General features: G+C 42.2%; 1 protein-coding gene across 1 annotated transcript in view; it reads left to right on the top strand.

Annotated features, from left to right (window-relative positions):
- Positions 1 to 24,932, top strand: part of LOC120876377 (tubulin-specific chaperone cofactor E-like protein) — a 170,367-nt gene that overhangs the window by 77,132 nt on the left and 68,303 nt on the right. The window contains exons 8-12 of the mRNA XM_040258226.1: positions 12,657 to 12,721; positions 15,855 to 15,988; positions 18,973 to 19,260; positions 23,322 to 23,459; positions 23,813 to 23,978. Coding sequence (XP_040114160.1) covers positions 12,657 to 12,721; positions 15,855 to 15,988; positions 18,973 to 19,260; positions 23,322 to 23,459; positions 23,813 to 23,978 — 791 coding nt within the window. The remainder of the gene's footprint in view (positions 1 to 12,656; positions 12,722 to 15,854; positions 15,989 to 18,972; positions 19,261 to 23,321; positions 23,460 to 23,812; positions 23,979 to 24,932) is intronic.

Here is a 24,932-nt window from a genome sequence, read left to right on the forward strand (position 1 = left end):
TTTTTTTTTAACTGTTAAGTCTTCTATTTCTCTACTTTATATTTCTATAACTATTACTTTTCAAAAAAAAAAAGACTCTACTTTTTTAAAGCAAACACCATATATAGTCTTCGCGTGGTTGTTGTTGGTATTTCTTTTTTAATCTTGGGGTTTTTTTTTTTTCTTATATATGTTTTTTTCCTTATTTCTTTTTCTTAATATTATTATTTTTTTATCTTTTTTCTTTTTTTCTTTCTTCCTTCTGCTTCGTCTCTTTAACATTGTATTTTTGAAAATCTAACCTCTACTCTAGGTTTTTAATCTTTGCTTTTCGGTTTTTGTTGTCAATCTTGTACATTTCATAACCCAATCTTACCTGACAGCGAGATTACTGGCTTGACCACTCTCTCCTCCTTTTGGACTCTCCTTTTTCTCCACCAGGTGGCCTCTGTCTCCGCCCCCCTTCCCCCCATCTCTTCTATATCCAACTCTGTGATTCTCTGTGTGTTCTAGATGGTGGAGAGCACCTAAGGAACTGATTACTGGCTGGACCTGTCTCTCTCCTTTTCATTCCTCTCTCTTACCCTCCTGGCCACCTCTGTCTACTTCCTCTCTCTCCTCTTCCCTGTATAACTCCGTGAATACCTCTGAGAGGTCCAGACTATGGAGCGCACATAAGGAAGTGACTATTGACTAGCTTGCTCTCTCCTCTTTTGATCTCACAGCATCTCATTCCAGTCACCTCTAACTACCCCCTCCCTCTTCTCTTCTCCATGTAACCCAGTGAACCTCTCTGGGTGCCCCTCAATGTGGAGAAACCTTTCATCTTTAGCCTAGATGCTATATCATTGGTGCTGTATAGATGGAGAAGTCTAGAGACCACCGTAAAAATAAAACCGAAAACCAGAAGCAGGAGGCTTAAGTCCAAAGCTTGAGAACATCAGAGAACTCCTGAATTCAGGGAACATTAAGCAATAGGAGCTCATCAAATGCCTCCAAACCTACACTGAAACAAAGCTCCACCCAAGGGCCAACAAGTTCCAGAGCAAGACATATCACACAAATTCTCCAGCAACACAGGAACACACCCCTGAGCTTCAATATACAGGCAGTTCAAAGTTACTCCAAAACTTTAGACGTCTCATAACCCATTACTGGTCACTCCACTGCACTCCAGAGAGAAGAAACCCAGCTCCACCCACCAGACCTCCAACACAAGCCTCCCTAACCAGGAAACCTTGACAAGCCACTGATACAACCCCACCCACAGTGAGGAAGCTCCACAATAAAGAGAACTCCACAAATTACCAGAATATAAAAAGGCCATTCCAAACGCAGCAATATAACCAAGATGAAGAGACAGAGGAATACCCAACAGGTAAAGGAGCAGGAGAAATGCCCACCAAACCAGACAAAAGAGGAAGAAATAGGGAATCTACCTGAGAAAGAATTCCGAATATTGATAGTGAAAATGATCCAAAATCTTGAAGTCAAAATGGAATCACAGATAAATACCCTAGAGACAAGGATTGAGAAGATGCAAGAAAGGTTCAACAAGGACCTAGAAGAAATAAAAAAGAGTCAATATACAATGAATAATGCAATAAATGAGATCAGAAACACTCTGGAGGCAACAAATAATAGAATAACGGAGGCAGAAGATAGGATTAGTAAAATAGAAGACAGAATGGTAGAAATAAATGAATCAGAGAGGAAAAAAGAAAAACGAATTAAAAGAAATGAGGACAATCTCAGAGACCTCCAGGACAATATGAAACGCTCCAACATTCGAATTATAGGAGTCCCAGAAGAAGAAGACAAAAAGAAAGACCATGAGAAAATCCTTGAGGAGATAATAGTTGAAAACTTCCCTAAAATGGGGAAGGAAATAATCACCCAAGTCCAAGAAACCCAGAGAGTCCCAAATAGGATAAACCCAAGGCGAAACACCCCAAGACACATATTAATCAAATTAACAAAGATCAAACACAAAGAACAACTATTAAAAGCAGCAAGGGAAAAACAACAAATAACACACAAGGGGATTCCCATAAGGATAACAGCTGATCTCTCAATAGAAACTCTTCAGGCCAGGAGGGAATGGCAAGACATACTTAAAGTGATGAAAGAAAATAACCTACAGCCCAGATTACTATACCCAGCAAGGATCTCATTCAAATACGAAGGAGAAATCAAAAGCTTTACAGACAAGCAAAAGCTGAGAGAATTCAGCACCACCAAACCAGCTCTCCAACAAATTCTAAAGGATATTCTCTAGACAGGAAACACAAAAAGGGAGTATAAACCCGAACCCAAAATAATAAAACAAATGGCAACGGGATCATACTATCAATAATTACCTTAAACGTAAATGGATTGAATGCCCCAACCAAAAGGCAAAGACTGGCCGATTGGATACAAAAACAAGAACCCTCTATATGCTGCTTACAAGAGACCCACCTCAAAACAAGAGACACATACAGACTGAAAGTGAAGGGTTGGAAAAAGATATTCCATGCAAATAGAGACCAAAAGAAAGCAGGAGTGGCAATACTCATATCCGATAAAATAGACTTTAAAACAAAGGCTGTGAAAAGAGACAAAGAAGGCCACTACATAATGATCAAAGGATCAATCCAAGAAGAAGATATAACAATTATAAATATATATGCACCCAATATAGGAGCACCGCAATATGTAGGACAAATGCTAACAAGTATGAAAGGGGAAATTAACAACAACACAATAATAGTGGGAGACTTTAATACCCCACTCACACATATGGACAGATCAACTAAACAGAAAATTAACAAAGAAACGCAAACTTTAAATGTTACATTAGACCAGTTAGACCTAATTGATATCTATAGGACATTTCACCCCAAAACAATGAATTTCACCTTTTTCTCAAGTGCTCATGGAACCTTCTCCAGGATAGATCACATCCTGGGCCATAAATATAACCTTGATAAATTCAAAAAAATCGAAATCATTCCAAGCATCTTTTCTGACCATAATGCACTAAGATTAGATCTCAATTACAGGAGGAAACCTATTAAAAATTCCAACATATGGAGGCTGAACAACACGCTTCTGAATAACCAACAAATCACAGAAGAAATCAAAAAAGAAATCAAAATATGCATAGAAACGAATGAAAATGAAAACACAACAACCCAAAACCTGTGGGACACTATAAAAGCAGTGCTAAGAGGAAAGTTCATAGCAATACAGGCATACCTCAAGAAACAAGAAAAAAGTCAAATAAATAACCTAACTCTACACCTAAAGCAACTAGAAAAGGAAGAATTAGAGAACCCCAGGGTTAGCAGAAGGAAAGAAATCTTAAAAATTAGGGCAGAAATAAATGCAAAAGAAACAAAAGAGACCATAGCAAAAATCAACAAAGCCAAAAGCTGGTTCTTTGAAAGGATAAATAAAATTGACAGACCATTAGCCAGACTCATCAAGAAGCAAAGAGAGAAAAATCAAATCAATAAAATTAGAAATGAAAATGGAGAGATCACAACAGACAACACAGAAATACAAAGGATCATAAGAGACTACTATCAGCAATTATATGCCAATAAAATGGACAACCTGGAAGAAATGGACAAATTCTTAGAAAAATACAATTTTCCAAAACTAAACCAGGAAGAAATAGACAATCTTAACAGACCCATCACAAGCACGGAAATTGAAACTGTAATCAGAAATCTTCCAGCAAACAAAAGCCCAGGTCCAGACGGCTTCACAGCTGAATTCTACCAAAAATTTCGAGAAGAGTTAACACCTATCCTACTCAAACTCTTCCAGAAAATTGCAGAGGAAGGGAAACTTCCAAACTCATTCTATGAGGCCACCATCACCCTAATACCAAAACCTGACAAAGATACTACAAAAAAGGAAAACTACAGGCCAATATCACTGATGAACATAGATGCAAAAATCCTCAACAAAATTCTAGCAATCAGAATCCAACAACACATTAAAAAGATCGTACACCATGACCAAGTGGGCTTTATCCCAGGGATGCAAGGATTCTTCAACATCTGCAAATCAATCAATGTAATTCACCACATTAACAAATTGAAAAATAAAAACCATATGATTATCTCAATAGATGCAGAGAAGGCCTTTGACAAAATTCAACATCCATTTATGATAAAAAATCTCCAGAAAGCAGGAATAGAAGGAACATACCTCAATATAATAAAAGCTATATATGACAAACCCACAGCAAACATTATCCTCAATGGTGAAAAACTGAAAGCATTTCCCCTTAAGTCAGGAACAAGACAAGGGTGCCCACTTTCACCACTACTATTCAACATAGTTCTGGAAGTTTTAGCCACAGCAATCAGAGCAGAAAAAGAAATAAAAGGAATCCAAATTGGAAAAGAAGAAGTAAAACTCTCACTGTTTGCAGATGACATGATCCTCTACATAGAAAACACTAAAGACTCTACCAGAAAATTACTAGAGCTAATTAACGAATATAGTAAAGTTGCAGGATATAAAATCAACACACAGAAATCCCTTGCATTCCTATACACTAATAATGAGAAAGTAGAAGAAGAAATTAAGGAAACAATTCCATTCACCATTGCAACCAAAAGAATAAAATACTTAGGAATATATCTACCTAAAGAAACTAAAGACCTATATACAGAAAACTATAAAACACTGATGAAAGAAATCAAAGAGGACACTAATAGATGGAGAAATATACCATGCTCATGGATCGGAAGAATCAATATAGTGAAAATGAGTATATTACCCAAAGCAATTTACAAATTCAATGCAATCCCTATCAAGATACTGGCGATATTTTTCACAGAACTAGAACAAATAATTTCAAGATTTGTATGGAAATACAAAAAACCACGAATAGCCAAAGCAATCTTGAGAAAGAAGAATGGAACTGGAGGAATCAATTTGCCTGACTTCAGGCTCTACTACAAAGCCACAGTCATCAAGACAGTATGGTATTGGCACAAAGACAGACATATAGATCAATGGAACAAAACAGAAAGCCCAGAGATAAATCCACATACATATGGACACCTTATCTTTGACAAAGGAGGCAAGAATATACAATGGAGTAAAGACAATCTCTTTAACAAGTGGTGCTGGGAAAACTGGTCAACCACTTGTAAAAGAATGAAACTAGATCACTTTCTAACACCACACACAAAGATAAACTCAAAATGGATTAAAGATCTAAATGTAAGACCAGAAACTATAAAACTCTTAGAGGAGAACATAGGCAAAACACTCTCCGACATAAATCACAGCAGGATCCTCTATGATCTACCTCCCAGAATTCTGGAAATAAAAGCAAAAATAAACAAATGGGATCTAATTAAAATTAAAAGCTTCTGCACAACAAAGGAAAACATAAGCAAAGTGAAAAGACAGCCTTCCGAATGGGAGAAAATAATAGCAAATGAAGCAACTGACAAACAACTAATCTCAAAAATATACAAGCAACTCCTGCAGCTCAATTCCAGAAAAATAAACGACCCAATCAAAAAATGGGCCAAAGAACTAAATAGACATTTCTCCAAAGAAGACATATGTATGGCTAACAAACACATGAAAAGATGCTCAACATCACTCATTATTAGGGAAATGCAAATCAAAACCACAATGAGGTACCACTTCACACCAGTCAGAATGTCTGCGATCCAAAAATCTGCAAGCAATAAATGCTGGAGAGGGTGTGGAGAGAAGGGAACCCTCCTACACTGTTGGTGGGAATGCAAACTAGTACAGCCACTATGGAGAACAGTGTGGAGATTCCTTAAAAAATTGCAAATAGAAATGCCTTATGACCCAGCAATCCCACTGTTGGGCATACACACAGAGGAAACCAGAATTGAAAGAGACACATGTACCCCAATGTTCATTGCAGCACTGTTTATAATAGCCAGGACATGGAAACAACCTAGATGTCCATCAGTAGATGAATGGATAAGAAAGCTGTGGTACATATACACAATGGAGTATTACTCAGCCATTAAAAAGAATACATTTGAATCAGTTCTGATGAGATGGATGAAACTGGAACCGATTATACAGAGTGAAGTGAGCCAGAAAGAAAAACACCAATACAGTATACTAACACATATATATGGAATTTAGGAAGATGGCAATGATGACCCTGTATGCAGGACAGCAAAAAAGACACAGATGTGTATAGCGGACTTTTGGACTCAGAGGGAGAGGGAGAGGGTGTGACGATTTGGGAGAATGGCATTGAAACATGTATAATATCATGTAAGAAATGAAATGCCAGTCTATGTCTGATGCAGGATATGACACGCTTGGGGCTGACGCGCGGGGATGACCCAGAGAGATGTTGTGGGGAGGGGGGTGGGAGGGGGGTTCATGTTTGGGAACGCATGTACACCTGTGGTGGATTCATGTCAATCTATGCCAAAACCAATACAGAATTGTAAAGTAAAAATTAAAAATAAATAAATTAATTAATTTTAAAAAATTGAAAATAAATAAATAAATAAGTAGCACTCGTACAATGAAAAAAAAAAAAAAAAGACAGGTTCTAGAGCATCTGTGCTACAATTTAAACTCCTAATGCTTCCAGCTTACTGTTACAAAATGATTACCATGATACTACTAAATATGAAAATTTTTAGAAATATGACATCAGGTTTTTAAACGTTTTGCTCTTAAGATGGAAAAACTAACAGACTGCGTGAGAACCAATTTTATGAGAGTTAACCCAGGTGTATAAGAACAAAGATTCCAAGACAGTAAGAGAAACAAACTTCGAGGTGCAGCGCCTTCAGAACTTTCCATTGTGAACATCTCTACTATTTAGGAGGTCGTCACAAGCATAACTGCTCATGAATAAGCTCCTCCGTCTCAAGGACTCTGCTGTGACTAACCACCATTTTCAGGGAGAACGTTAAGCATAACATTAGATGAAGAGACTTCCCTGCTGGTCCAGCGGTTAAGACTCTGCCTTGTAATGTGGGAGATGCAGGTTCAATCCGTGGTCAGGGAACTAAGATTCCTACATGCCGAGGAGCAACTAAGCCCATGTGCCACAACTAAGACCCGACCCAGCTGAATAAACGAATAACCTTAGATGTAATCACTTTGTCAAGCTAGATCTAGGAGGCTGAACATTAATCAATCGATGGATAAGTGGTAGAAACAAATGTGCTACAGAAATACGTGGAATCTCCATGGCAGATGGAAACTGCAGAATGATCCGTTGCAGAGGGCTGGATTATTTATCCAAGACATCAGTGTCACAGATTCAGCTGTCTGGGAAGCAGGTGCTCAGGTGCAGGGAGGGGTGCAGAAGGCTTCTTGGGGAATCACACCCGTGAAGGAAGAGTGGGAAAGAAGGATGCAGCAGCAGGGGCGTCACACTGTGCCATGGACCTGACACGGTCTGCAAGCCCAGTAAGATGCTCTGGAGCAAAGAGTGCCTATGAGTCTCACTCAGGTCCTTTATACCAAAGCTTTTCTCAGTCATGGATGGAGGAACACCAGAACATAACCTGAGCTTGAGCATGGGTGCAGACCAGAGGAGCCAGCCATTGGAAGCTGTCAGCTAACCACACTCTGTGGCTTCATAGCATCCTTTTCTGTAAGGTGGATCTGAGTGGGGCACGTCTGTACAGACCACAGTCTACCCCATGCCGTGAGTAGATGCAGTTCTCCATCCATGGTTAGGGCCAGCTCTTCCAGGGCTCTGGTGGACTTCTCTTCCTGAGGGGAACCTCAGAGAGGGGAGATCAGAGGAGTGAACTCTGGCCCCTGCATTGGGTTTCAGGCCCATGGCCGGAACCCATCATCTCCCTCTTCCACCATCCATTCTATCCCCTCTGCAGGTCTCAGTGGTTTCCCTTGTGGTTTCTCCCAAACTCTAATTCCTGAGGAGTCTGAATCCCTGGTAACCATATGCTGCTCAGGCTTAGGTTGCTGTGCTTGTCCATCACAGTCACAAGCAGCTAAGGGAGTATCAAGAGCTGCCATAAGGTATCACCTGAGTTCCACATATCTTACCCCTTGGACCTGTCATTCAACAGCAGCCCCACCTCCTCCTGATCAGGGATTCCTGATGGGATGGTGGCTCATCTCTCCTGCTAGTCTCTGTCACAGGGAACCCAGAGTACCCAGACAGCATCACAGCCACAGCTTACAATTCAGCAGGACTCTTGTCCTGTCTTCTGGTGAAAGTATGCCCTCTTGGGAACCAGGATGTCAAACTCCGCGCAACCTAGAGATGAGCTGTTGGGAGCCAGTAATCCTTGGGAATGATCACAAGTGGGGCCACTCCTGCTTCCACAACTTGATACCTGAACCCATGGATTCCTCCTCTTGGGGTGCGGCTCCAACCTGTGGCTCCTGCTATAATTTTAGGCACACACTGTCACATCCCTTTTCTCATAAAGTAGGTTCTCAAGTCAGATGCTATTTTACCTGGAATTCTATGCCTGTGGACGTCCAACACGTTCATTCTTCTGAGACTTTTAATTCCTTCTTCTGCCATCTGTCCCAGTAATTTGGGCATTTCAACCTCTCTCTCTCTCTCTGTGTATATATATGTATGTATATATATGTATATGTATGTATACATATGTGTACATATATGTATATATGTGTAATATATATATGGATGGATATGAATTCTTGTTGCTCAGTCATGTCCGACTCTTTGGGATCCCATGGACACTAGACCACCAGGCTCCTCTGTCCATGGAATTTTCCAGGCAAAAATACTGGAGTAGGTAGCCATTCCCTTCTAGAGAGAATGTTCCTGACCCAGGGATTGAACCTGGGTCTCCCACACTGCAGACAGATTCTTTACCATCTGAGCCACCAGGGAAGCCCAGTTATTTATATATAAAATCCTAATACATAAAATTGTGTACACAAGTACAAGGTTTTCCCAATTAGACCCTGATTTCAGCATAATAGAGCTGCCTCAGTTGAAGACTTGATATTGTCTGTCACCTCACCTAGGTTCTCTTGAGCAAAAATTACCCATTAGAGGAGTCCTGCTTTGGGTGCAAACTGACAAGGCCGTCGCCCTACCATGTGGTCCACTCACTGGCAGGGTCTCCCGTGGCTCCAGCATTGAGGTTGAGGCTGAAGGAGCTCACAGCTTGAGGCTTGCAGCCTGCCACACTTCTCACTGCATCATTTCAAACTAGCTCAAATCTATTTCTTTCACAAAACGTGTAAGAAACTTAAGAAAACGAAACAAAAACAGTCAGCATATAAGGCTGACTCTGTTTTTAGGGAATTAGATTTTTGTTTTGTGTTTTGTTTGAACTGTCTTTCCTCCTGCCTAAAAAGCAGCATCCATCTATGCCTTCTTTGTAAAAAACAAAGTGTCTTGGGTTACTGGCTCCAAGCCACGCCCACACCACCTTAGGTCTAAATCTTGTCGAATCTTGGCTCACTTCACTCCTTCAACAAAATAAGTCCCCCTGCCGACATGGCATAAAAAGAGATTTTTGTCATTTTTTCCCCCTTCTGTGACCACTGAGTGTACACTTGAAATACACACTCACTGACTGGCTCTCCAGCCCAACCAGTGATATATCAGCCCCGTCTGCTCTCAGGCACCTGACTTGCTCACACCCAGAGCCAACCATTCTGAGCCATGCATACTGCCATCTTCTGTATCTGGTTAAACCCAGGAGCGGTCCTGCCTCAAGAAGGACGAAGCATTTAATATGGATCAAAAGGCTAAACACAAATGCCCCTGAGTGCACGAAGAGAGAAGACCAAAACAGTTATGCCACTAGGAGTTGCTAAAGTAGAACCAACTGTTTTGCTTCATGACATTTAGGTTGACTACAGGACTAACACCTTAATAAAGACTGGGCAAGGAAAATGCTTTTCAAGGTGAGTCTTGGATTTGAGTTAATTTTACTGGGAACAGACACCCCCAAAGTCAGACTTTCTGTTCTATAAATATGTGCCTTTTGGAGACAGATAGATAGTTATTTGACACATCTGAAAGTAAATATATATGGAGAGTAGGGTAAAAACTCTATTGAATTACCACAGGATATTGGAAAAAATATATATTGACTAATTTAGACTGAAAAATCAGTTCCCCAAACCTCTTGTCCATTTTAGGACAACATACTGAAAACTGGAGTTATGTCTTTTGACACAGTTGGCATTTAAATGTCTGGTCAGAGATAAATTTGGAGCAATTTTAAATTCCTGATAATTTACAGAGAGTTTTTCCCTGCTACATTCAAATGATTTCCTTTTTTTAAAACAAGTCTCACTTTAATAATTTTGGATAATAAACTTCGTTTCTGCCTTAGCCAATGTTTCTCATTCTGCATCGACAGAACTGGAAACGGTTTTAGCCTTGTTCATGATGTTTAAATACCTAGAACAAAATTTCATCAGGAGGGGTTCTATCTCCCCCACACCCTCCGAGGACCCTCACGGGGCGTCTCTGGAGGTTTTCAGAGCCTTTGATTTTTCCCTTGTGAAAGATCATGCCTCACGCTGCTTACCTATTCCCTGGCCTAATCCTCTGCCCTGGGGTGAATCAGAGAGAAAGTGGCAGGAATAAAACCTAGAAAATTTTGAGAGCATTTCTTTAAATACTTCATGCATACCTGTGAAAATACGGAGTAGAGTCTATCAGTGGCAACTGTTCAAAACCAGAGAGACAAAAAAAGCCTTTAGTAGCAAACCAGCTTCATTTAAATGTTGGAGGCAGCAGCTTTGTTTGGAGTTTTAAAATCATGCTGGTGGATGCTAATTCTGTAACATTATACAGTTCCCTTTTTTTGGGTACAAAGGTAGAAGGGGGGTTTCTTTTGTGTTTTCAGTGCAAAGTGATTCTGATCAGAAAGGACCAAGGTTTCAGCTCCAAGTAACTGACATTTCCATCTGAATCTACTTTTTTTTTTAAGGGGTGGGAGTGGGGAGGGGGGCAGAAAAAGGTCTAGTTTTTCAGGAAAAGAACCTCTCTACGTAATCCTGAAACTGATCTTTAGATTTACTTTTCCTTAATCAATAGGAAAAAAAACTTGATTGCAACTCAACACTTATCTGACTCTAGCACAGGACTAACTGAATTTTTAGTTTTAAGGGTAGGGGATTCAGACATCATTTCAGGAATCAGAAATAATTGGCAGCAAGTGGGGGAGAACTGACATAAATTCTTGTTTTACCTAATTTTTTCTGGGTTTACCAAGATTTGGCTTAATATTTCCGACTCAATTCCTCCAGTCCCTGCCGAACAGGTTAGTGACATTTTTCATAAATACAAATATTTAAATGAATCCTCCTTCCTGCTCTCTGAACTCTTTCCCTAAGGACTTCAGTCTTAAGCCTGCCTGACATCTCCTTCTGCTAAAAACTGTGTGTGATCTCTGCTAAAGTCTTGGTCACGTTTTCAGCAAAACTGACGAATATTTATGGTGTGCTTGAGATTTCAGTGCGTGTGCTTGACAGCTGAAGATTTACAATAAAACTCACAGAGGAGGTTCACTGATTTTTCCTTGGAAGTTTGGCTAATGAATTGTGATAGCTTCCAATAATAAGGGAAGGGTTTTTATTTTTAAGAACGCTGCCGGGAGCAAGCTTCAGGGTTTCCTCTACACTCGCTTCGGTTCCAGGTGTATGTATAACTGGGAGCTTGCATTTTAGCTCTACAGAGCGGCACAGACTGTCCAAGGGTAAAGCCACAGGTTCAAAGGATTGTAACTAAAATGAAAACAAGTTCACTTCTGTGATGTTCTTTCTCTAACTAATTTGCTACGACTAATGACTTGCTTTTGTACTGGATTCTATTGTTATCGTAATTTCAAAGAGCCATCCTGACATGATTCTTTTTTGGTCATGTGTCTATTATTTATTTCACATTTGGATGGTCAGTGGACAGTCTTATACTGCCCGTGACTCTGGTCAGCACTTGACTGGCTCCATATTTTAGAGAAGGGGATGCATGTGCATGCTTAGCTGTGTCCAGTTCTTTGCAACCCCATGGACTGTAGCTCTCCAGGCGCCTCTGTCCATGGAATTTTCCAGGCAAGAATACTGGAGTGGGTTGCCATTTTCTCCTCCAGGGGATCTTCCCAACGCAGGGGTCGAACCCGAGTCTGCGGCGTCTCTTGCGTTGGCAGGTGGATCCTTTACCACTGAGCTGCCCTTAGAGGAGGGGACAGCAAACTCTAAATCCTCCTACCTGTAGGACCACCTGTCCTTTAACTGACTTTTATTGGATCTTGAATGAAAGCTGTTGTGAAAATTAGATAGCCTGGTCTCACAGAGGATGGATGTCTGTTCTAGAGACCCACCAGGCATCTTTAGAGTGAGGTGCTGGTTTTCAGGGTTCTAGTAGCTGGAGCGGAGATGCCTTTCCTTACTGGTTGTTTGCTCATGGATTCTATATAATTTCCTGACAATTTAAGTGATTCATTACACTTCCAAACTGCTTCTCATTGGGGAATCTAATTTGTCCACAAAGTATTGAACTGAAGAGGCCCCACCAACATCCAGGGCACTTCAGCCTAACTCAGAACTGTTGCTGCTGTTATATGAATGCTCTGTGACGGTTGTGGTGTGTCTTGGGATTTGCCACCAAATGCACCTGGTGTTCTGTTTACTCTGGCAAGCTGGGGATTTTTTTCTTTTTCTTTTTAAAATTCCAGGATGAATTATTCATCATTACTTAGAATTTGGGTCTCTTTCATCTTCGCACTTGTATGGCACCAAGGTGAGTACTACAAAATTCCATAAAGCTCATGATTAGCACTCTCTTGAATTTATAAAGAGACGCTTTTGTTGGAGCCATAATTGTCAAGGCAGGTGTACATGTGTCTACTGTTATAACAAGAAAAATGTAAATTAAATTCTGTTGTCAAGGGCAAAATATATTAACTTTGAATGATGTTCACTTACATCCCTATTTTTTCTTATTTTACTTGGAATACAATTTGCTTATACCAGGTTGCCCCATGTAAATGGAGTTGGTCTTTAAGATAATGAAAGTTATTTTCATTAAAAGTATATAGGGTTGGTGCACATGCACCCTGTCTCTGATGACTGATTCCAAGGAAGGCATTGAACTGGTGGCACAAACTTAAAAAAAAAATACACTTATTTAAGCCAAAATCAGAAAAGTTCAGTGACATTAATGTCAGTGACTTGAGTCTCAGTGACCGTTTACAATGGCCAAAAATCTAAAACTGCAAGTGAAATAAGAAAATTATTCCCCTCCGTGATTTCTCTTTTTTCTGTATGTAGCATTGCCTGGAGTAGGTAAAAGATTGCATGGATTTCTTTCTACAGTTTTTGAATTTTTAAACAAGAAACGTAGGAAAGTTTATATTGATTTGAAACGTTCCTGACTAAAATTCTAGAGTGTCTGTCTTGGTTTTGTTTGTTTAGTTGAACGGACACATGACCACAAGTCTGAGGGAACAGGTGTATGAGGCATGTGGAGCCCTACAATTTTTCTAGGGTTGGATAAACTTAAGCAGCTATATCAGGCAGGCCATGGTGTGAAACCCCACAATAATGAGTCCCTCTGCCCCTCACCTACTGCTGCACTGAGAAAGTATGTCTTATTTGTTGGGGGGAAAAATTTCCTGGAAACATAGTTATGTTTACTGTAAATTCCCTGCTTAAGATCAGCACGAATAAGGAGTTTTCTTTTATTAACTCTGATGCTATCAATAAGCCATGCTGTTAGCAAGTCATATTTTTATAATGGTAATGACTTTAAAGTGGAAATTACTGTAGTTTAAACCTACTCTCTTTTATCTTTTATTAAACATCTTTTTTTTTCATTCAACAAGTATTTGCTACGTACTTGCAATATTAGATATCCTAAATCTTTGTATTCTTATATTGAAAAATTTTAATTGTCCATTCTTTTCCTGTCCAAAATCATGAACCAGTTAGGATCACTCATGAAGAAAGGACTCTTGCAGATTTGCATCGCCTTTGGAGCAGAGAGGGAAGTTAGAGACAGTCTCTCTGACCATAGTTTTCTGTCTCCTCCAAGAGGGGTGAGGAGTTTCCATTTCCTTGGCAGCTCAGCCAGTGCTGCCCTGAATACAAATTACTCTTTCCATTCAAATGATTACAATTCAGCGTGAATCAGGCCCTTATTTTCACTTGGGCATCACTCCTAAAAAGTTCCCCATGAAGGATAAATCCATAGCAAGATTTGATTTTTTATTATTATTAATTTGAGAAAGCTCATTACCCTTCAAATTTAATAAGTACCTATAGGAATTTGGAGTTTGTTATGTCTATGTAATTATGACTGTTAGAAAAGAATCCTTTCTTGTCTACTGATTGTGACACTAAATAAAGCACGTGGGCTGAGAGCTCCTGTGATGAAATTAATTATAGCACCTCTGAGAGCTCCTTCCTTTGGCTAGCTTTGCAGCGACTTCTGCAGGCTGGTGTTCACTAAAGACCAGACTCCTTTTCCCCGGTTTCCTCTTATATTAATCCTTGGCAACAGAGGTGCTCTTCCTTCAGGCAGACCTCCTGGAATTCCCTTCTTCAGGAGGAGAGAAGCTGGCACCTGGCCCTGCTGAGTGGCTTTCTGGTCACTCTGTCTCTCTCTTCCGTGACCTGCTATCTGCTCACTAAAAGACTCCCAAAGGAGCAGGGCAACCATTGGCCAATTGCTCTTTAGCCTATCGACTCTATCAACACAGAGCAGAGACTTTTCCAAGGAGGGCCCCCCTCCACCCAACCTGAGGATGGGGTGTCAGCCTCTGGATTGTGGCAATCAGGTACCTCCTGAACTGTCAGCAGAAGCCCCAAATGGATGCACTGCTGTCCCTGGAAACTAACACACAGTTTTAGAACATGGAAGAAAAGATGATGTCCTATTGCTCTATTTTCATCCAGGCAGAGAAAAAGTATTAGTGGAACGTAATTAATGTAATGTAATCCCAAATGTAGATTAGTTCACAAAAGCCATTGGACCTGATTGTTGGTAATGAAGACCCTAGAGAAGCTGTCTAATTTCTATGAACTGGGCCACCATTTGCAAGAGTTTGGATGAGAAATTTGAGAAATAAGCCAAGTTGCCAGGAGAGGTGGTGACAGGGTTGCAGGAGGTGAGGTGTATGTGTCTGTGTGATGACTCTCACTGTTGACCTGGGTGATAAGTCAGATCACCCAGCCTCCTCTCCAAAGAACTCACAGAAGCCCAACCTCCTGTGCCCCAGAGTATCCCGTGTCTGGCTTTGTAAACGGGAGCCAGGCAGGGAGCCTTCTCACGGGGCTGGAGCTCAATCAAGGTCATTTACGGGCCACTTACTACAAACCCTCTCCTCCCACCCTTGTCCCAGATCCAACTATTGTCTGTTTCCTCTGGGATCTGCTATCTTCTCCTATTGTGCAGTGGGAAGAAGGGGACTCCTTTCAGGAAAAGCCTTGATAGTAGAATTCATGAGCTAGGAGAGAATTTCAGAGCCACCGGCCACATTCTCTGTACGCTGCCTTCTGATCAAGGATCAAGCCGGCTAAGCCCCGCCAGACCCAGGGGCCCCTCTCAGTGCTCTGAGAGCTCTAGACAGGGTCAATTTCACAACCTTCCAGCCAATGATAACCATTGCTGTCTCCTAAATGTATGAAAATATAGAATGAAGCAGGAAGTGATTTCTCTTAAGGAGAAACATCATCACTTCCATGCCTCTCCTTCCGGAGGCAGAAGATCATGCACTGTGTCCAGCTGAGGTTTAGGATAAATAAAAAGCCCACCTGATGTCTGTGCCATTTGTAACTTACTGGAAGAAGCTGGCTCTAGTGGGTGGGAAGGAAGCAGCTTGCCTAATGGAGGGGGGATCTGCGGTCTACCTAACCACCCTCTCTCTTGACAGTTCAGCCCAGGGAACTCATGTATCCATTTTGGCAGAATGACACCAAGACCCCTAAAGTGGACGATGGAAGCTCATCTGAGATTAAGCTAGCCATTCCCGTCTTCTTCTTCGGTGTTCCTTACCGTACTGTCTATGTAAGTGAGAAACAACTTAGCTGTTCCTCTACGGCTCTCCCCACCTTGTTTGTCATTAAGGAAAAGTATTTTAAATACCTTTTTCCAGGGCTCTGGGAATGGAGGATTTATTGGCAGCCCAGATGACGAGTTCTGAGATTTCATGAGCTGATAGCTTTTATGATTAAGAAAGTCAAAGGTATATTTAATGGCTAATGTTCATAGTTGAGGAGTATACAGGGCAATAAATTGCTTTTGTGGGTGATTAAACACCGAAGAGAAGCAGAGGCCCCAATGCCAGGAACATTATTTCTGCCACTAGACAAGATAAAATGATACAGTGAACCACCAATAGGAATAATCTCATTTTTCTTTCCCTTCTGGGGGTGTGAAGAGTTTAGGCATCTGCTCTTCTTAGACTTCCTACCAATTTGGAGCAGAGTCAGAGCAGAGAAGAGGGGTAATCAAATATTATTTACACATTGTTTGCAGAATCAGCCACCCTCGAAGGGTCTGAGATCCGCCATAGGGTCTCATTGTCAAAGCTGCATAAAGAAATGGTATCATTTGCTGTCAGAGCTCTGCTGGAGCTGTGTTCTCAGGTTGTTTTTTATTTTTTACCATTGGAATTGCTGCTAGTGAGACTACTGCACATTGACGAAAAGGTTCAGAGCAATCAAACCTGTCTTTATCTTTGGTCTTAAAGAATTGAATGAAGAAAATGAAGATTATATTACATTCCAATTTTGCCTATGTTCTGCCCACTCCAGTACTCTTGCCTGGAAAATCCCATGGACGGAGAAGCCTGGTGGGCTGCAGTCCATGGGGTCGCTAAGAGTCGGGCACGACTGAGTGACTTCACTTTCACTTTTCACTTTCATGCATTGGAGAAGGAAATGGCAACCCACTCCAGGGTTCTTGCCTGGAGAATCCCAGGGACGGGGGAGCCTGGTGGGCTGCCGTCTATGGGGTCGCACAGAGTCAGACACGACTGAAGCGACTTAGCAGCAGCAGCAGCAGCCCCGGAGGAAGAAATCAAACTCTGAACACCTCTATCTCTGGTCATCTCTGTGTCTGGGACCTCTGTCTTCTCTGCTTTTTATTGATAGCTCAGGGCTGAGTCCCACCAGAAAACAGTTTCCTCTGCCATTACATCATCCATGGTGCTTGAACTTGCAGCTCTAGCACCACCTGGGCACTTGCTAGAAATGTCACTTATCAGGCCCCACCCCAGACCTATGGAATCTGGGAGGCGAGCAGCAATCTGTGTTTTAATTAGCCCTCCAGGGGATTCTGATGCCCACAAAAGTTTGAGAACCCCTGCCTTTAACTATAGAAGATAATCAAAACACATCCGAGTCATCATAAACTTCCTCTGCTAGTTTGCGTGTTTTAATTACACCATTATTTCCTAGAAAACACATCGCTCTGGCATCTTGAAATGCCCTTTATGCTCTACTTACAGTATAGCCTCCTTGGTCTGTAACAGGTAATGGTAAGTTTCTGAATATATTGACCTGATTCTGGAGATGAGAGTGTTCTCAGGGCTTCCATTCTGGAAGCCTTGGTTTCCTAGGCCACTAGCCAAAACACATGTATTTAGTTAAGCTCCTCTTTCTCCTTCACTGTATTGGGTGACATGGATTCTGAAAAATTCTTGCTTTTACAGAAGGAGGGTCCTTAATTTGGGGCAGACTTATTTGAGGGCAAATTGTTCCCTGAGTTTCCAGAGTCATATAGTCTTGCTCAAGATTCTGGGTTGTTCGCTGACTTGCAGACAGTAGACTCTCAATGTCTTTGTAGTTAGGTCTCCAGCTTCCTTTTCAAACCACACACCCTTGCTTCCAAAATAGGGTGATGTACCCGTGGCTCAGATACTGCTAACTAACCTCTTGGATCCGGATCACCATTAATGTGCATAATATTTCTAATTAATATGAACCTAAGGCCTGGCATGCTGCGATTCATGGGGTCACAAAGAGTCGGACATGACTGAGCAACTGAACTGAACTGAACAATAGAATATTTCTGTATTGAGGAATTGGGAGGATTCCCATCACTGACATTCCTGCTGTTGAAACTGTACAAGCCCTAGAGTTAAATGAGCTTCATGGGCCAACTTATTGAGCTGCAGACACAGACAGAGGCAAATTTTTTACAGATCCTGTTTATGAGTATGCATATTGGCTTGTTACTTGCATAAGGTTGAGTAATTTAGTAAGCTTACTAAGCCATTTACAAATCATGAAGAAATCATTGTGAGATAAGTCATTTACATATTCAGTGTAAAGCTTTCATGTCTCCATTTTGTGCAGAGATTACACAAAGAAGTCCCCAGACTACAAGAGCTATAATGGAATTGGGCTCATCTACAGATTATTACCTTGTCCCTTTTCTGGGTACAGAGTGATTGTGACATCAATAGAAATCCTTTAAATGTCTCAGAGTGGGATGTGGTTCATCTGAGATCTGAGTTTGATGATGGAGTATTTGATCTATCTTTTACTGACACTCCTCTCTCGTCATATAATAGGAATCAAGGTCTAATACAGAGTTCCTTAATTTTTTAATTTAACTTTTTGCTTCCACGTTGGTTTTTTTTTATTTTGCATCTGTAACTCTAGACCTTCTTTATTGTCTACATAAGCCACTGCCTAACTCAACACACACACACACACACACACACACACACACACACACACACATACATAATCCAGTAGCGTTTGATAAGTGCAAACAAAGACAGGATAGAGCACATGGAAATGAGGCTGATTATTTAAGAAATGAAGCTGACTACAAATTGAAAGTGAAAGGAAACTGATGAGTTTGTCTGGAAGCAAACGAACCTCCTAGTTGAGCAATGGAAGCTGCTGTCTGGAGGTTCTAATTCAGTGGTTTAAAAGTTGTTTCCATTCATATGATTAGGTGAACGTCTGTTTTGGTTTATGACTCTGAAATTGTCACAGTCTCAGATCCACTGTGCAAAACCTCTCCTATCTTTGTAGGTCAATAACAACGGAGTTGTTTCCTTCAACGTGCTCGTGAGCCAGTTCACACCTGAATCTTTTCCCCTGACGGATGGGAGGGCCTTCATTGCTCCGTTTTGGGCAGATGTGCACAACGGGATTCGAGGCGAGATCTATTACAGAGAGACCATGGACCCTGTCATCTTGAAAAGAGCCACCAAGGACATCAGGAAGTACTTCAAAGACATGGCAACCTTCTCTGCCACTTGGGTTTTCATTGTGACCTGGGAGGAAGTCACATTTTACGGAGGGAGCAGCACCACGCCTGTAATCATTCATATTTTCCATTTTCCACCTCATATCCTGAGATCCAATTCTTGTCCATCTTTACTACTCTGAAGGAGCCTAATTGTTAGAGCTGAAGAATGTCGGTTTCCTTGAGTTAACTGAGGAGTCTTGCCAGCTCACTTTTTAGGAAACAGAGGGAGCTATCACACCTAACCAGTCTGGTCAGCTGTAATAATATTTCAGAAGCTGTGTCATCTCTGTTGCGAATCATCACAAATGTCTAAAAAGAAGCCCTCCTTACTTTTCTTGCAGTGTGTAGCATTTCTGTTTTGCGGGAGGGTGATTGAGCCACTGAGACCCCTGATGATTAGGGAACAATTAGGAAACCAAAGATCCCTTTCTGTTACCAGAGGCACAAAAGCCTCTCTCCATCAGCTAATTTCCTTTTTTTACCCTTTTTTCACAAAACCTGATAGGCAAAGGAAAATGGGGTGCCAGTTTTGGGCCAAATGATCTCGCTCATTTTATTATGTTATGACCTTTTTTTAAAAAAAAAAAATGTGACCGGGGCTAGAATTATTCATCTCTGATGCTAATTGGAGTGGGCAGTTAAAGTGTTTTCATGAATAAAGTTTCAACATCTGCTCAGAAATCCCAAATGAGCAATCAAATAAAAGTCAAATAAGAAAGATGATCACTGGCATTATTATAGAGATAATCAACTTTCTATATAAAAGGAAAGAACAGAGTTTTCAGGAAAGCTTGCCATTTGTTTGGGTGACTTTGGCAATGGAGATCTTTGAAGTAGCAGATGGGTCTTCGATGTATAATTTCCAGTAAGCAAAGACACTCAAAAATCTGCCCTTCGCTTTCTTAGGATTGTTTCCAGTTCCATCTGTTTTCCCATTTCCTTGGCGATGAGTCAGTTGTTTAAGGGTGGAAAAGAAACTACTGAGTTGGGGGAGGGGGGTGGTGGAGAGAAAGAGAGAGGTGAAAAAGGGCTGTGTCTGCAGTTTGTAGCTGCCAGGCAGTGAGCACTCTGTCTCTTTGCGCCTCCTGACCGGAGCATCGAGACGCACTGTATCACTAAGATGTCCTGGACCACAGAAAGAAACAAGTTTAAACAAGGGGTGCATTGGCTAGAAATAACCTCTAAAGAAGCATACATTTCCCTCTGTCATGTTATGGATTGCTAACAACTCGGGTGATGTTTTATGTCCTCAAGTCTCACACCTTACAGTGTTAGAATGCAGGATGCCAGCGATCAATAAATTTTAGTGTCAGTGGGAGAAAAAAAAGAAAAAAAAATGCCCATCAAATGCTGACCACCTTTAAAAAAAAAAAAAACTTCCATTGGCAGTAAAAATGGCAAGATAATTTAGATACTTTCTGGTTTGTACTTTGGAGTAAATTTCTAGACTAGGTGAGGACTCTTTCCATGAGGATGAATGAGGGAACATTTAAGTGCTTTGAGCTCCTGGGAGAGAAAGATGATTAAAAATCCTCCAGAGCTGCAGGACTGTCTATCCATCCTTGTCTTTGAAATCTGCCCCCTCTCCTGTTTACCCTTATCCCAGGCCTCCGCTTCTTTAGAATAACACATATCAACAGGCCAGTTAAACATAGGGCATGAGAGATCTTTTAGAAATCCAATAGAAAGTCAAGGGGATGGGAACCTGTTTACTTTAAGGAAGGAAAACTAATATTTATTGAGGCTGACCATGAACCCTGAGCTGTATTAGGCTATGTCTGCAAATCATTTAGCCCTGTCTCTGCAAATCATTGATCCGTGGAAGCTCGCCTTCCACTTTAAAGGTGAGGGAACAGGCCCAGAGAGGTTAAGTAACTTCTCCAAGAGTCAAGAAAAAGGACTTGAACCTTACATGAGGCAGAGCAGAATGCAAACCAAGTCTGCTATCTCTGAATCCTAACCTCTTTCCTCTGTTGCCCCCGCTAAGTAGCATTAAAAGTCCTCTGAAGTATCCTAGGGGCTTCCCTGGTGACTCAGTGGTAAAGCGTCTGCCTGCCAGTGCAGGAGACACAGGTTCAATCCCTGGGTCAGGAAGATCCCCTGGAGGAGGAAATGGCAACCCACTCCAGCATTCTTGCCTGGAAAACCCCATGGACAGAGGAGCCTGGCAGGCTACAGTCCATGGGGTCACAAAGAGTTGGACACGATTGAAGCAACTTAGCACAGGCACGAAGTAGCACAAAAGGGCTTTTCAAGAATTGAAAACATGGTTTTACAGAAACAAATCCAACTCAGGTTGTAGAATTACCTATGTGTGTGTGTTGGGGGGACGGGTATGTGTGAGAGTAAGTGAGAAGTTGGCTGAGGGTGAGCCAGCTTCTGGAACGTTCTTAAGGATGGTTAGTTGGTTATGAGCTGACTTTTGGGGTCAGACATGCGTTGCTTTCAAGACCTGCTTGGATCAAAGATAATTCCAAATTCATTTCAAAAGGAATACACATCCTGAAGGAGCATCCTGGTCTGAAGGAGGGTTTAGCCTTGGTCCTTGCATGACCTTGATTTTATGCCTGTCTCTTGAACCTGACCCCACAGCGGCCATGAGGCTGACTGCTTGGTCCCTGCTCTGTCCCACTTTGTTCTTTTGTTGTGTGAGGCCGGAGAAGGAGGCATATACCTGGGCGGCTCTATCGTAAACGCCATCGGCCGTGGCAAGTGCAGAGCTCGAGGAGAAAGTTCTTGGTTACAAAAAGGGCTTTTCTTTACTTGCACCTCCTCTCCCTCCCTGAGACTGTCTAGGATGGAAGATTTGGGGCTTCCAAGATCCTCTAGCCCAGTTTGATTTCACAGGATAAGGATGTGGGTGTTCCTCTGCATCTGACAGAATGTTAACCAGGATGGTATCAGGCAGCTGGGAAAATGCTGGGTTTGAACAGGAAAGGTCAAAGCAGTCTCTCCTTTTAACTCTAGTTTTACTTGAATTTCCTGAAAACACGCATCAAGGGGTAGGGATTAGCAAAGGAAAAGAGTAAAGGACAGAGTCTGCTACAGCTTCTTTCTGGAAACTGTTTGCAGGGCTGGTTTGCATTTGTATAACATCTCTGTCCTTAAAAATTGAAAATTAAGATAGTGTGTAATGACAGTACACTCAGGGATCAGACTGGGAGCTCTGGCTCCAGTCCCGTTTTCTGTTGGATCATTGTGGCATGTCCAGCAATCTGTTTCCTTTAGCCCTCAGTTTTTCTTCTTTAAAAAAAAAATTATTTTGGCTGCACTGGGTCTTCATTGCAGCATGTACAGGCTCAGTAATTGTAGCTCCAGGGCTTAGTTGCCCTGTGACATGTGGGATCTTAGATCCCACCCAGGTCCCCTGCCTTGGAAGGTGGATTCTTAGCCACTGGATCACAAGGGAAGTCCCAGTCCTCAGTTTTCTTAGCTTCTGAGATGTGAATGGGCCAAAAAAAGTTGCCCATCTTAACATTAGTTGAGGTACAGATGGGAGGGGAGCACGGAGAGAATTTTGCAGATATAAAGTGATGCACGAATGCTCCATTAGAGGAGCAATTTCTCCCCACAATGGGCTTTTTTAAAAGCACGTTCCAAGCTTCACCTAAGAGAGGGGAAGACATCTCACCAAGGTTAGCCGTGTTTTCTAGGAAGCCAGAGAGTAGGGCCCAAGCCACCACTGGAGTCACACCGACAGGCATTTGCGTGCCCTGTTCCCCGCCCTGCACCAGTTCTGGGAACAGGTGCTCACAGCCCTCTCCCTGACCTGACAGCTTCCTATAGTTTATTCTCATGCTGCCATCTATAGGCACTCAGGATTATCACACGCTGAGCCAGCCTCTGACTTTCCCTTCTGGTACCATTCAGAGATATTATGAGGGGCCCTGAGTCAGCCTGTAGGTAATTCTCCGGCAATTCCTCTTCTGGATGCACAATCCCACATGACTTGCTTTTCCCACTGGAGGCGAGAACATATTCAGAGAGAAGGCAGAGCAAGAGGCGGCCTGGGAGCAGCTCTGGGCAGCTTGGGGGTGGGGGAAGGGCAGGGTAAAGGAAGCTACTACTGGGGAGATGACAGGGGATGCGAGTCATGAGGCCCCCGCGCCCACCCACTCTCATCCTGTAGGTGAATACCTTCCAGGCCGTCCTGGTATCTGATGGCTCCTACACATTCACGCTCTTCAATTATTACGAGATCAGCTGGACCACTGGGACCGCGAGTGGTGGCGATCCCCTGACGGGCCTTGGGGGAGTGATGGCGCAGGTAGGTGGTACTCTGGGTCATTCTCCTATGTGTTTCTGAAGCACTGCACTCTCTGCCTACACTCTCAGCATCCCCAGGGGGGATCTTGCTTTGAATTGGAGAAGCACATCTGGTCCAGCGAGTGGACCGAGGGACTAGTCTCGCCTATCTTTGCTACCTTGATCCAGGTGTGGCATGAGCTAGTGGGCCTTTGTCACCTGGAACGGTGGCCCCAGGGGCTCCAGGAAAAGTTAAAAGTTTGTCTCTTGATTTCAGGTTGTGCTGGGCTCTGAGAATAAGGCCAACGTTGGACAAGTAAACGAAATGGGGATGGTGTGTATGCTCAAAAGTCTGCTCTTTCTTTTGTGCTCTAGGCGGGATTTAATGGTGGAAACCTCACCAATTTCTTCAGCCTGCCGGGGTCAAGAACTCCTGATATTGTGAACATCCAAGAGACAACAAACGTCAATGTGCCAGGTCGCTGGGCATTTAAAGTTGACGGGAAGGAAATTGACCCAGCCAATGGCTGCACCTCTAGAGGTAAAGGCATTTCCTCTTCTCTGAGGCAGAGCAGTGTTTCTTTAGTTTAGATTGACAGGCAGGCTTTTAAGCCACGGGGGCGGACTCATTGCTGATGCCTTACTCTTTTGACACTGCTCGGCTGGATAATGGAGATCAAGGTAATTTTAGCATGCACATTCATCACTCCAGGAGCTGAAGCCTGCATTGGCCATACTGCGATTTCTGAAGTCTTTGCCTGGGGTGTGAACACAGCTCCCCATTGGGAACTACTGCAAAGTGCATGAGGCTCTTGAATGATTTCTCAGCCAGAGGGACAGAAGGGAGCCCTCCTGTTTAACATTATTTTTGTTGTTGTTGTTGTTGCCATTTCCCCCTTTAAATTTTCCGTCTCGTTTTTACTCCTGCTCTGCCATCTGCACTTTGTAGATCCACGGGAGTGGGCGAACTTGAAACATCGCCAAGTCTCTATGAAAGTAAATCAGTGCTTCCTAGTATGATTAGAAACAAAGGGGGGAAAATGTCATAGTCTTTAGGGTAGCTTCTCCTAAAATCCTCGAAGCAGTGGCAAAACATGCAGGATTTTAGGGAGAATCAAAGCTGGCTTTACATCTGTGTGAACAAGCTATAAGTGAACCTCGGTGGGTTTCCTTTACATTGGCATCCGAAGTTTGGAGCCTTCTCTGAAGTATCAAAACCTCTTTGGATGTGCAAAACAGCCCAGGACTCTCATAGGAACGTCCTGGTTTATAGATTTCTGCTTCTTATCTGTCTAAAAGTATTCAGAAAACAGGATTTCTGTTCATATTTCTGCTTCTAGTGGAGGCTATAGCAACCAGAATTAGTAAATCAGCCATCCATCTCTCTACCCATCCACTCACCCACTCACCTATCCACCCAACTACCTATCCATCCATTCAGCCATCCAACCACTCAGTTCAGTTCAGTTCAGTTCACCACTCAGTTCAGTTCAGT

This window comes from Oryx dammah, unplaced genomic scaffold, assembly GCF_014754425.2.
Source record: "Oryx dammah isolate SB20612 unplaced genomic scaffold, SCBI_Odam_1.1 HiC_scaffold_17, whole genome shotgun sequence".
Classification (NCBI taxonomy): domain Eukaryota; kingdom Metazoa; phylum Chordata; class Mammalia; order Artiodactyla; family Bovidae; genus Oryx; species Oryx dammah.